This window comes from Alligator sinensis, unplaced genomic scaffold (genome assembly GCF_000455745.1).
Source record: "Alligator sinensis unplaced genomic scaffold, ASM45574v1 scaffold170_1, whole genome shotgun sequence".
In the NCBI taxonomy this organism is placed as follows: domain Eukaryota; kingdom Metazoa; phylum Chordata; order Crocodylia; family Alligatoridae; genus Alligator; species Alligator sinensis.
This window is the reverse complement of record NW_005841863.1, coordinates 4,000,275-4,013,435: the sequence shown is the minus strand read 5'-3', so window position 1 is coordinate 4,013,435 and position 13,161 is coordinate 4,000,275. Positions and strand designations below refer to the sequence as shown.

Genomic DNA, 13,161 nt, shown 5'->3' with positions numbered 1-13,161 from the left:
TCGGATGCTGATGTCCGGGTCCACCAGGCTTCCTCTGTCTTGTGTTTGTCAGCCTTACTTGTGGGGCCTGTGCTATCCTGGGAGAAACTTTGTCCTGCCCTCAGTTTGACGGGCTGTCTAACGAATTTTGCACAGCCTCTCCCACTCCTCAACCCCTTTTCTCCTCCTCACCCCTTCACTTGGGGAAACTAAAATTAACCTGTCAAAGGAACAAAAACAACTCCCTTCCCAGGCCTCTTACCTCAGAGGCCCTAGGTGTCAAGCTTTCTACAACTTGGCTAGGAGCGAACGCCTATCCGAGTTTTCTTTTCTCTTTTCTCCTTTGTCCCTTGATTCTACAGCCCTGGGCTACCTCGTTCCTCTGCTCTCTACAGCATTCCTGTTTGGAGCCTGCTTCGCTCCCCTGTAGGTGACCGGATCTCCTCCTCACTCAGGAGGGACCCCGGAGTGCTGTGCCGTCTCTCTGGCTGCCTCCACTGTGGTTCACTCTCCGGGCAAGGCTTGTCCTCCTCCCTCCGACCCACGCCACTCCCACCTGTGGAGGCAACTCCTGTGCGGCGTCTGTTGTTCTCCCCGCCGCTGGGACTTGTGCTGGCAGGCAGAGCTGCTGTCCTCTCACCTCCGGCGCTAGTAGCTGGTTCCCAACCTTTGAAGTTGCAGCGGGAGTCAGGAGCTTCCTTTGGCTCCTCGTTCGCCATTCTTTCTTCCTGGAGATAATCCCAGGAGGAGCCGGGCATCCCTGCACTCCCCAGGTCCTTCCTCTCTCTCCCATTCCCTCATCTGTCCACTTCTTTTATCCCTGTCGTATGGGGCTCTCTCATTATGTCACTGACCGGCCGCAGCTGAATAAAGGCGCGGCTAACAAGCCGCACGGGTTTTTCCTTTGGTTCCTGTCGTGTCGCAGTTCCTGTTGAAGGTAAGTCGTTTTTCCTTATTTTTTTCTCCGTGTGTTTGTTTTTCTCTCCTGGGACAATGTGGAAAAACGTTTATATATAAATAGGAACAAAAATAGCACATCTCTGAGCAGGACAAATAGCATATTTTATTCAAATACTGTAAAGTAGACAGTAGGGCTCTGCAAACATTTTTTTTTTTTAAAGAATGCAATCATAAATTAGTAACAAATACCATATAAACTATATTATTTGTAATACCCAAAGAAGAAAAAAATTTACATGCTAGCTAAATCTGAAATTCAAGATATTTTCTCCATCTTCAATTAATCATAAATGCTCCAAAGAGTACCGAGAGGCAGGAAAGGACTTCCTTTGACTTCTTAGGTGTAATGATTAAGTTCTACTTATTTATTAATACTTCTTTAATACTAAGTAGGGGTGCACTGATAAAGATTTTTGGGCCTATATCAAGCCCTGATTATTAACGAGCCATATCGGCCAATACTGATCCAATTGTCAATATGCGGCCTGGCAGCTTGGAGAACAGTCTCTGGCTGCTAAGTCTGTTTGGGGGAAAGGGAAAGGGTGTGGCGGGGGGAGATTGAGGCCCCCACAGTGATGGGGAGGGAGTGGGTAGGGACTGGGGCAAGATCAGATGCTGCCCAGCTGGGCGGGGTGCAGGACAGAGCCATGAGTGGCTCATCTGGTGGGTGTGGGGGGAAGCGTGCACCCCCCACATTTGTGGGCAGGGTGAGGGCAGGTTGCCCACTAGGGCCAGGGGCAGTGCTGGGATCTTCCCAGCAGGGGACTAGGCCAGTGCTGTGTTCATTGTGGGTGGCAGTGGCAGCACTGAGAGAGGGGCTATGTGGGGGCTACAGCCACCCCAGAATTCACCGTAGACCCCCTCCCGGTGCAACTGCTTCACAACTGGAGCACAGCCCTGGCCCAGCTGCCCCTGGCCCCAACCTGTAGCTGCAGCCCACCCTTGCCCCCTGCACAGATCCGGGGGGCACATGCCCCCCATTTCTCCCCCAGGGGTGCATACACAGGCGGGAGCTGCCCTCCCTCCCTGTGCCCCCCAAATGAGCAACTCGCAGCTCTGTCCCACACCCTGCTCTAGCTGGGCAGTGCCAGCCCCAGCCGGGCAGTGCCAGCCCCAGCCCCATGCCCTACCTCACTGCAGGGGCTTTGATTTGCACCCCCCACACCCCTTCCCCCCAACAGACTTACCAGCCAGATGCTGCTCTCCAAGCTGCCAGGCTAGCAGTGCTCATGCTGTGGCTGCGCATATGCATGCAGCATTTATCAGCTACTTTATCAGCCACATCAGTCAAAAAAAAGCCAATTGCCAATAATGTCAATTTTCCTCTTATCAGTGCCAATATGATATGGACGTAAGTATCGGTGTACCTCTAATAATAAGCATATAAATTGTTCCATTGGCTTCAGTGCGAGTAAAGTTAGTTATGTACAGGAACATTGGTAGGACTGGAGCAAAAACAAGTTACCCACAGTGCCAGGGGATACAAAAACCTGACTTTAGAATTTGGCACCTGAGTGATAGAAAGACTTTTGGCCTGCAGCCATAGCAGCTTCTTATAAAGTTTTGTCTGGCCTCATGAAATAAACAGGGTTAAACATGGTCAATACTTGGCTTAGGAATTTCCATGAAAAGTTTCTTGAATGTGCTATATGTCAGATAAGATGAAAAAGAAATGTCTGACCCCCCCATGGTATGTAAAGATGTATTTTTCTATGAGGTAGGGATGTTAATCCTATTAGTTAATTTCAACATTAATAATTGATTTCTACGTACCCCAAATTCCCCTACCACTTTTAGTTTGTAAGGGTATTCATTAGTTTTTCCTTTTTTCTTTGAATATGTACTGTCATATAATTGTTACTTTTCAGTGACAACTACAATTATACCATATTTTATTGCACACTACACACCCAAAATATAATGTGTAAATTGCTTTTGAAAGATAATGAATTAAAAAAAAAAAATCTTTCCTTGGGGTAAATAAATGAGGTTACAAACAGACATTGCCCTTGTCCCAGGAGAAAATGTTCTCTCACAGAACAAACTGCAGTTGTTCAAATGTCTTTGTCGCTTGTCACAGAACTAAACCCCTAAAAGATTAATGGCATAAGAGGTGCTAACAGTTTTTCCAACACTATTGTGAAGGGTGTTTGAAGTGTTGTCACTCAACATTATCCAGAGACAAGCATGCCAGTCCACAGTGTATTGTTTTATCCCCAGTCCTGGCCTCTTTTGAACTCTGTGCAGCCACTCTGGCTCTGATTGCAGAACTCGACTGCCTAGAAGCGACAGGCCCCAGGTGGCTACCCTTGCCTATTAATTGCCCTGTATGACTACACCAACCATTTCATGCTTGCCACCTACCGAAGATCAGCTTCAGAGTCTGCATCCGCTGAACCAACTGCAAACACTAGTTACCAGAGACCTCCACTGACCTAATCATCCAGTTGTTGGGGAGGTCATCAGACCCATCCACCATCCATTGAGGCAAGTTTGTACTACCGTATCTCCCCCCCGGTGCCATAGCAATAGAGTTTGGCACTCAGGGCAAAGGCCACAGCGGCAGTCTGCCCTCACCCCGCGCACAGATCTAGGCAGGGCACATGCCCTGCCCCCATGCTTGCCCGGGAGTCCTCATGCCAACCCAGAGGAGCCGCTTGTGTCTCCATCCCATGCCCTGCCCTGGCTGGGCAGTGCCTGTTGTCGCCCCTTTGGTTTGGAGCCCAGGGCAGTCCTCCTGCTCACCCCCTACTTGCTACAGCACTGCTCCCCACACATCCATGCATTCTTCCTTCTTTCCTTCACCATGGCTTCTCAATATGAGTGCAGCATTCTAAACTAGCATGGTAGCAACTGGACCAGCCAGAAGGTAATCGATCTTGTCACCATCTGGGATGAGATCAAGAAGTAGCGGGCAGCCTGGTCAATCCACTAAAACAAGCAATCTGAACAGAATACAAAAAAAGTGGTGGCCTGAGGACATGACTGTGAGTAAGGCCAGTGTCAGTTCAAGTGCAAGGTACTGTAGGAGCAATTCGCAAGGACATGGGATGGCAAGCATGTATTGGGCGCACACAGGGTCATGTGCACCTACTATATGAACCAACCATCTTACATCTTTGTGGTCAATGAGACAGTCATGTCTAAAAATGTGATGGACACAGCAGCCTGCACTGTCCAGGAGAATGACAAGGACTACAGCATGACTGGGGCTGAAGACACGCAGCTCTTGCAGGCCATCACACCAACCTAGGCAACATGCCATTGACAGCCTCGATGTGGTTAGGGAACCCTAGGCTGACAAACCTCTCCATAGCCTCCTGCGGGCTGGCAACAAGTATAACACCACTGAATCATAGAAAATTAGAGTTGGAAGGGACCTCAGGAAGTCATCTAGTTCAACCCCCTTCTCAAAGTAGGACCATTTCCAATTAGATCATCCTGGTCAAGACTTTATCAAGCCGGGTCTTAAAAACCTCCAAGGATGTTTCCCAGGCTTCTTGCATTCATGTATAGGCACCTGAAGTAATTAATTGGTTGCCCTGATTTCTCAGGAAGAATGAGAACACCTCCTCTGTTGCCCCCTGCTGCAGGCTCTTCCTCCAGGTTACCTACTTACCCACTTACCTCAGGGCTTAGGACTCCATCCCCGGGCAAACTTAATTTAAAGCCCTCCTCACTAGGTTAGCAAGCCTGTCTACAAAAATGCTCTTCCTTCTCTTCGTCAGGTGGATCCCATGGTGCATGGGGCCACCACACGCTGGATCATCAAGAACATCTCCCACACTGCCCTTCTTCATTTGTCAGCTTGCCAATGCTCAAATGGTTTGTCACAGACCAGAGGCTGCCTGGGGTCATGAGCTTCTGTATAGTGATGGCAATGCATTTTTCCACTGATAAGGATGTCTGCATTCTTGTTGTCTGCTGCTGTATGGGTGAGGCAAGCTTTGCCTCTCCATGAAGGTGCCCCTGGACAAATGGAAGTTTGTGCACCATCTGCTTATTGTCCCAGGTGACCACAACAATCTGCTCCTACCAGTCACTGCTCATCTCCCTGGCCCAGAAATATAGCTCCATGGTTTGGAGCTGCTAACCATGTCTTCCAAGCCACAGTGTGCTGACCTGCAGACAAAACATTTTCAGAATGGCAGCTTAGGTTTAGGAACGACCGGACTTGGCAGCGAACACATGCATGAGCTTCTCCCTTGGAAATACTGCTTCCTCACTCTTGGCATGAAGGAAATAATGATTATGGCTATCAGAGCAGGCCAGCGGTGCCTTTCCTGCCTAGGTTTTGACTATATACACAGCTGATGGTGGTGGAAATTCTAGGTTGCATTCAGTGGTAACAGTACAAATGCAGCAGAAATGCAGGCATGAGGCCAGGGTCACAAGTTGCACAGTGAATTGCACCAGAATCCCTCCCACAAAAATTCTGCCACCTACAATTTGAACACCCAGTGGTTGCTTTTCTGAGTGCTGATATAGTAAGGGGAAAATCTACAGACATTTGATCAACACAAAAATCACTGAGATGTGGACCGGCATAGGCTGGCAGAAGAGTGGCTGTGCATTCAGACACACAGCAGTTTGTCTAGTTTTAGGCCCCACACTTGAAGAAGGATGTGAACAGTTTGGAAAGAGTCCAGAACAGAGTAACAAAAATGACCAGGGGCCTGGGAGACGAGATTTACAAGGGGAGGCTGAAAGAACAAGAGTTATTTAGTCTGGAAGAAAGAAGATTGGGAGGGGAGCGGGGGAAGAGAGAGAATTGATAATGTCTTCAAATACCTGAAGGGCGATCCAGCAAGGATTGGACCCCAGGGGCAGCCATGTTGCTCTCTGGTGGCCACGCGTCTCCTACTCTGCTCTGACCCCCTGGGTACCCTCTCTTTTCTTTCCCTTCCCATGCCTTGATGTAATTGGTTGATGTGTAATAAGGGAGGCTGCCCTTGGGTCCCAGGTTGGGCTCTTGTCTGTCCTTTGGGTAGCAGATCCCTCTTGGACCCTGCTTGTCCCAGTCCTGCCTCTCAAGCACTAAGTGGGCCCTCTTGGCCTGTCTGTGTACCTAGGGTGTCAGTCGCTTTAAGGGCTATTTATGACCTCCAGCTGTCTCCGGTTACACCCATGCTTCATAAATGTTGTGGCAGAATGCCATCTCTCTCTCTCCCCAAACTCTGCTATCAGGTGGGGGACCAATCTGACAATTTGGTTACCATGGCCACTACAGAGGTTAGACACCCCTGGCTCCGTTGGCTTCAGGTAACCCTGAGTTGTAACCTGAGCTGGATACTGGTCAGTTTTTCACCAGTCCCATGGGACGGCCCTGCCCAGTGTGGGTCAGGGAGGCCCGGGTGAGGGAGATTCTTTGCCCTCCATCGAAGCTGACTTCGTGAAGGAACACCTTGACAGGCTGGACACCTTCAAGTCAGCCGGCCCTGACGGTTTACACCCAAGGGTACTCAAGGAGCTGGCAAGCATCATAGCTCAGCCCCTGGCACGGATCTTTGAGAACTCCTGGTGCTCTGGTGAAGTGCCCGAAGGTTGGAAGAAGGCCAATGTCGTGCCTACCTTCAAGAAAGGGAGGAAAGTAGATCTGGCAAACTACAGGCCCATCAACCTGACCTCTATCCTGAGGAAGGTCTTGGAAAAGATTATCAAATAGACTAGCGGACGGCAATATCCTGAGGGATACCCAACATGGGTTTGTTGCGGGTAGGTCCGGCTTGAGCAATCTCATTTCCTTTTATGACCAGGTGACCTGTCACCTGGACAAGGGGAAGAGATTGATGTCGTATATCTTGAGTTCAAAAAAGCCTTCGATCTGGTATCCCATGATCACCTCTTGGCAAAACTGGCTAACTGCAGCCTTGACCTCACCATGATCCACTGACTGGGGAATTGGCTCCGCAGCAGGACCCAGAGGGTGGTGGTTGACAGAAGCCAATCATCTTGGTGTGTGGTCACCAGTGGGGTCCCTCAAGCTTCTGTCCAAGGGCCTATACGGTTTAACATCTTCATCAGTGATGTGGACATTAGTGTCAAAAGCGGGCTGGCCAAGTTTGCCAATGACACCAAAGTCTGGGGTAAAGCATCCACACCTGAGGATAGGAGGGTGATCCAGGCAGATCTTGACAGGCTCATGAAATGGGCGGACGAGAACCTGATGGTGTTCAACACTGAAAAATGCAAGGTTCTCCACCTTGGGAGGAAAAACCTGCAGCATCTGTAGTGGTTAGCACTACAGATGAAAGGGACTTGGGGGTCATGATTGATAACAAGATGAACATGAGCCTTCAATGTGATGCTGCAGCTAGTAAAGCGAGCAAAACGCTGGCTTGCATCCATAGATGCTTCTCAAGCAGATCCCGGGACATCATTCTCCTGTTGTACTCGGCCTTGGTGAGGCCACAGCTGGAGTACTGCGTCCAGTTTTGGGCTCCACAATTCAAAAAGGATGTGGAGAAGCTTGGGAGAGTACAGAGGAGAGCCATGTGCATGATCAGAGGTCAGGAAAACAGACCTTATGACGAGAGGCTGAGAGCCATGGGACTCTTCAGCCTGGAAAAGTGCAGGCTCAGGGGCGATCTGGTGGCCACCTATAAGTTTATCAGGGTGCTCATCAGGATCTGGGGGAACATCTGTTCACCAGAGCACCTCAAGGGATGACAAGATCAAACAGTCACAAGCCCCACCACGACCAATTCGGGCTGGACATAAGGAAGAACTTCTTTACTGTCCGAGCCCCCAAGGTTTGGAATAGACTGCTGCCAGAGGTGGTTCAAGCACCCACTTGAAACGCCTTCAAGACGCATTTGGATGCTTATCTTGCTGGGATCCTATGATCCCTGCTGACTTCCTGTCCCTGGGCAGGGGGCTGGACTCGATGATCCTCTGGGGTCCCTTCCAGCCTGAATGTCTATGAAATCTATGAATACATTTGCTCTAAGGGATTTTGCTGATATTGCTGTACCCTGTACCCTATTCCAAACCTACTCCTTATAACCAGTAAAGTTCTTTGTACCTAGCGTGGGAGACTTATTGGGAGAGGGTCTAGATTATGTCTTGGGGTCCCCTTGGTCTGGCTGACTAAGGGAGACTACTATTTGTGCTTCAGACTGAGGGAAGCACCCCCAGTTCTTGCAGTGGGTCAAGTACCCTCAAGGATTACTTGGCTTGTGTTTCCCAGGGGCACAGGGCCAACCAAGATCAATCCATACCCTTGGTGGTGGCGGCGTTACCCCCAGGTTTGCAGGTGTGCTCCACGAAGGGGGTTGGCCAGACGTGAGGTGCCCCCAAGGAGGCACTTGGAGCCTGGAAGGTGGTTGGGCACAGTGAGGCGGTGGCTTAACTCAGGAGGACCCTCTACTGGACCACCACAGATGTTATCAGTCAGTCACTCTCCTCAAGCCTCCTTCAGCCTTTCAACCCTTGCTGGGGCCTCAGGCCTTCTGGCCTCTGCCCCTTTCCTCAAGCTGGGGCTCTGGACCTGCTTTCTGGGCTCCAATTCTAGTCTCACCCTCCTAGACTCTGGTTTCACCCTTTTGGGCTTCTTGGCCTTTTGAGCATTGGGCTGCTGGCCCTGGTTCTCATCCCTCTTGGGTCATGGCCTGAGCCCTCCCGGCTTCAAGTCATCTCCATCTTACTCCTCTGGGCTTTTGGCCCTCGTTTCACCTCTCGGGTTCTGGCCCTTAGCCCTCCCTGGTTTCAGGCCATCTCTATTGCCCTTACAGCTCCGGCTTGGGCCCTCTTAGCCACTTGTGCCCCTTGGGCACTGTTGTGACCTTTTCCTCCCCTTGCAGTCACTTCCAGTCCACAGGTATAAAGCTTAAACAAAAATACAAGGCCACTGGCTGCAACTAGAACTCCCCTTATACTGGGTCATACATCCCTGCAGACTATTAGCTTCTTACCTGCAGTTCCCAAGGCAGCTCAGGTAGCAGTCAACCATCCTGCTCAGGAGTTCCTCTTTGCCACCTGCAGGGCCAGGCTGCTCAGGCATTGGCTTTACATGCCTCTAAAGCCCCACCCTTTCCTGTCAGGTGGCTCTCCAGCCAGCCATAGGGTTTCCATTCTGGACTTGATAACCAGGCTGCTTTCAGGACAATATACTGCTGCTACCCTTCCTGCCTTAGCAGTGTCCCTGCTGCTCAAGCAGGGCTCTGCCCTATTGTACTATTGCTGAGCCCAGCAATAGGCACTCACAGCCTGCAGTTCCCTGGGCTGCCTGACCAAGCCATCCCCACAGCCATTCAACAACGTGCAGGTCTCCCCCTGCCCCCCCCCCCCCCCCCCCCCCCCCCCAGCTTACCCCTGCTGCTACTTCTGCCTTCAAGTAATTGGAGCCGCTGACTCCCTGTTACAGCCATTATAGAAGATGGAGATGGGTTTTTCTCTTTGGTCGTAGGGAATAAGACTAGAATCAACAGCCTCAAGATGCAGCAGTGGAAATTTAGGTTGGAGATTAGAACCTAAATTTTCAAGACCTAACTTTTTTAGAACCTAAAACTTTCTGACTATGAGGGTAGTCAAGCATTTGAAAAGGCTATCTTGAGAAGTTGTGGAATCTCCATCCTTTCGAAAGTGGGTTAGACTTAGCTGGGATGGCTTGGTCAGGGGTGCTCCTGCCTTGAGCAGGGGGATGGACTAGATGACCTTGTGAAATCCCTTTCAGCCCTACTTTCCTACAGTCCTAAACCCAACTGTAAAGGAAATGTCAACATGCCAATCTCATGACTTCTCTATTATGGCAGAAGTTGCAGCATAACTGGTTGTGGGACAAATACGATGTCTATTTATAACGTTAGTAGCAGGAGCTAGGGAGCAGAGCCTGCTCATTGTTCTGCTTACAGAGAGTCGTGCAGATTTAAATTTCACTTTTGCCCACAAGCAACAGAAACTGTTCTTACTGTATGTCTCACCTGTAACATGTACTGCAGCTTCCAGCAGCTGGTTATTGGGTGGAATGTGCATGTTGTATACAAGAAAAAATGGGAGGTCCCTGTTCTGTCCCTCAGAGTTTGCTCTCAAATGGTTCATTTAAATATTTCTGAAAATGCATTTTGCATAGTTGCCAAGGAGAGTTTGTACTACCCCTACACATTTACCTGCACAGAGCATACATGCTGAGCAAAGAAATAATTCAAACCAAGTGAGTGCATAGAAGTTCATTCAGTGAATTTGCCTTAAAAGTAGCCTACCTCCTGGTCCTTTTTTCTCTTCCACACTCAAAACCCTAAAGAACCCATGGAAGCTGAACCCCACTATCTTTCAATTAGCCAGGACTAAAATATATCAAATGACCATTCCCTCCCCAGGTATGGCTTTTCTTATTTATGTATATTCATGACAGCTAGAATTTGGCCGACAGGCTACAAAGTACTGACTAAAATACTGGGTCATCTCCTGGGAGGTACACTACTGAGCACTTTCAAGTACCTTTTAAGGTAATGATATTCTGAGTTTTCTTAATCCGCCTGGGGTAATCTGATAAGCTAGTGGGTACCCTGACCTCCCAATGGAATCTCTTGTGGATAAAGTTAGTGAGAGTTGAGTATAAAAATCAAGCCTTACTTCTCTATGTACAGTATAAAATTAGTTATCATCAACCTTAGGCATTATATTGGCCTGTGTGTCATGTAGAATTCTGCATTAGAAGCTCAAGAAAGAAATGCAAAACTCCAGAACTTGGTTCAGAGACGATACCTTTTATTAGACCAACTAAGAACTTGCAAAGAAATTATCTTTTTCTGCAAGCTTCATGCATTCATTTTACTTAAACCAAGGTTTGAATCTGTTCACATGAAAAGTTAAATATGGAACAGAAAAGGAAATCTAAAATATTTATAACATCATGCTTTTGAATATATTTCCATAGATTAAAATGCTTTGGCTCTTTTTCTTCAGTTGGATATGAAATATTTGTCACCTCTCCTGCTGGCATATGAAGACAGAATGAGAGAAAAGGATGATTTAAACGTTGCGCATGAGGCAAGTTGGCAATTTAAAAAAAAACAACACTTTTTTTTGCAGTGAAGTTGAAACAAATAGGAACACAACACTTGCTGCTGAAGTCCATGTGGGGACCCTGTCAACACCGACTAAGGCCTAAAATTAAAGCTCATTTTGATTTGGTTTTGCTTGAATACACATTGGGCCATTTTCTTTTCTGCCTGATTGCTCTATTTTGTGAACATTGAGCATTCAGCACGCAGTACAAAAATGTTATTCTCAGAATGAAAACCAGAGTGAAAGTGTTCCATGGAGGGATCTAAGGTGTAGCTGGGGTGGAAGGAATTCACCCTCCTATCTTATGGGGAAACCCCCCCTGAAAGGATGAAGTGCAGCCCTTCTGTAGGTATGTTCCAGTCACAGGCTTTTGGGTTTGACAGAGCAGATCTGTTTATGATGGTTTAGGCTGTGGACAAGTGTTACATTTGAATGGTCTTAAATAGTTACCACTCCAGTAAAGTTAACTAGGGCACTGCAACAAGAGCAACAGTCCCAGACAGTGACTTGGGTGGGAGGTGTGGAAAAGTAGCTGCCCTGGGTGCCCAGCTGCCTTGTAAATCTCTGGACCACTTACTCTTTCTGCTGTCTGTAGGAATTCCTGGTCACTGTATCTGTGGAAAAGTGACTGGTTTGTTTAAAGCCATCACAGAACCTACCTATAGAAGTGCACATAGATTGCAGGGACTTCCTAGAGCTATCAATATTTTCTTGCATATAGCATGCCTCTGCATATAATATGCACTCTGGTTCTAACAGATGTGTTGAAGAAAAAAAATTCTTACCTTCCGGGACACATGAATAACTAATCCAGCGCATCAGGTCTGGGTCTGTGTGCTGGGCTGACTTCACATTATGGATCTGGGGCCTTGTTTCAGGTCTGGCCATGACCCAGCCCCACACACCAGCCTGATATGGCACACCAGGTCTAGGGCCACATGATGGGTCAAACTCTACACCTGTGTCAGGGCTGTGTGCTGAGTCTGGGGCTACATTCTGTGTCCAGCCACAGCTGGACCCCACATACTGAGTCTAAGGCTGTATTCTAGGTTCAAGGCAGTGTCCAGTGTCGTGTTATCGGGCCAGGGGTTTGGCCACAAATCTGGCCACAGGTCTGGAAATTTGGCAGTATTAAGTGCCACGGCTCCTAAAGCCACAGCAGTTAATACAATGATTGCTACCCTGCTGCCAGTTTCCAGATCTGTGGGGATCAGTATTTCTTGCATATAATGTTCACCCCAGGTGATACCTGTTTTATGTGAGAAAATACAATACAGTCTTTGAGCAGAACTCTTCATCTTTCATACTGAGCATCCATCCTCACAAGTATTAAGTTGAAAGAGAACAGGATACATCCAAGGCTCTGTTACTACTGTATGTTCACCCACTTTTTTTCAATAATCAAGTATACTAATAGTTATTAGTAACATTACTGTATTTACTTGATTCTAAGATGACACCTAAGTAATTAGATTCTAGACATGGAAAATTATAAATTTGTTTAATTTTCCATGTCTAGAATCTAATTTTTGAGCGAGTTTCTTAAATTTGTCCCTCACTACTTCAGGAGGGTAGGCAATGGGAAAAGGAAAAGCAAGGGGGCAGATACAGGGGAAGCAGAGGCAGTGAGGAAAGAATGGGCGAGGAATAGGAGGCAGGGGCAGGGAAGGGGAAAGCTGACGTAGGAGGAAAACAGGGGCAGAGAAGCAGGCATCCTGCCCCTCATCCCATACCCTCCAGCTGACTACTACACCATAGTTTACCTCCTCTTCCTGTTGCTTTCTCTTCTGATCCAGAGCCACTCCTGCCCCATGTTGCAGGAAGCAGCTATGCTGGGAACCTGGTTTAGCATCGTACAGATGTCTTCCCTGCCATCCTCCCTATGCCTCACCCCCTTCTTTTTTCTCCCCATGAAAAGGGAAGTGGGGAAAGGTAGCAGAGTTTGGAGTAGGGCACAGCTCCCTGCATAGCTACTTCCTGCCACATGGGGCAGACTGGAGACCAAAGCAGCAGCCACATGCAGACTCCTCCTCCCCTGCCTTGGCTTCCTCCCAACAAGGGAGGGGAGGGGGGAAGAAGAGTAGGGGTGGGGGAAGGGGAGAAATCTGGTTAAGGAGCAGACCTGGTGCTGCTGCTGCTGCTGTCGCTGCCTGAGCTGGGCTTCCTGCACTGTCATTTCTCACAGTTGTGATACTTGATTCTAAGATGAAGCTT

The 13,161-nt window shown here is 48.5% G+C and overlaps 1 protein-coding gene across 1 annotated transcript in view; it reads left to right on the top strand.

Annotated features, from left to right (window-relative positions):
- The window catches only part of CEP89 (centrosomal protein 89), a 97,976-nt gene that overhangs the window by 36,514 nt on the left and 48,301 nt on the right, over positions 1-13,161 (top strand). The window contains exon 11 of the mRNA XM_006016610.3: positions 10,846-10,929. Coding sequence (XP_006016672.1) covers positions 10,846-10,929 — 84 coding nt within the window. The remainder of the gene's footprint in view (positions 1-10,845; positions 10,930-13,161) is intronic.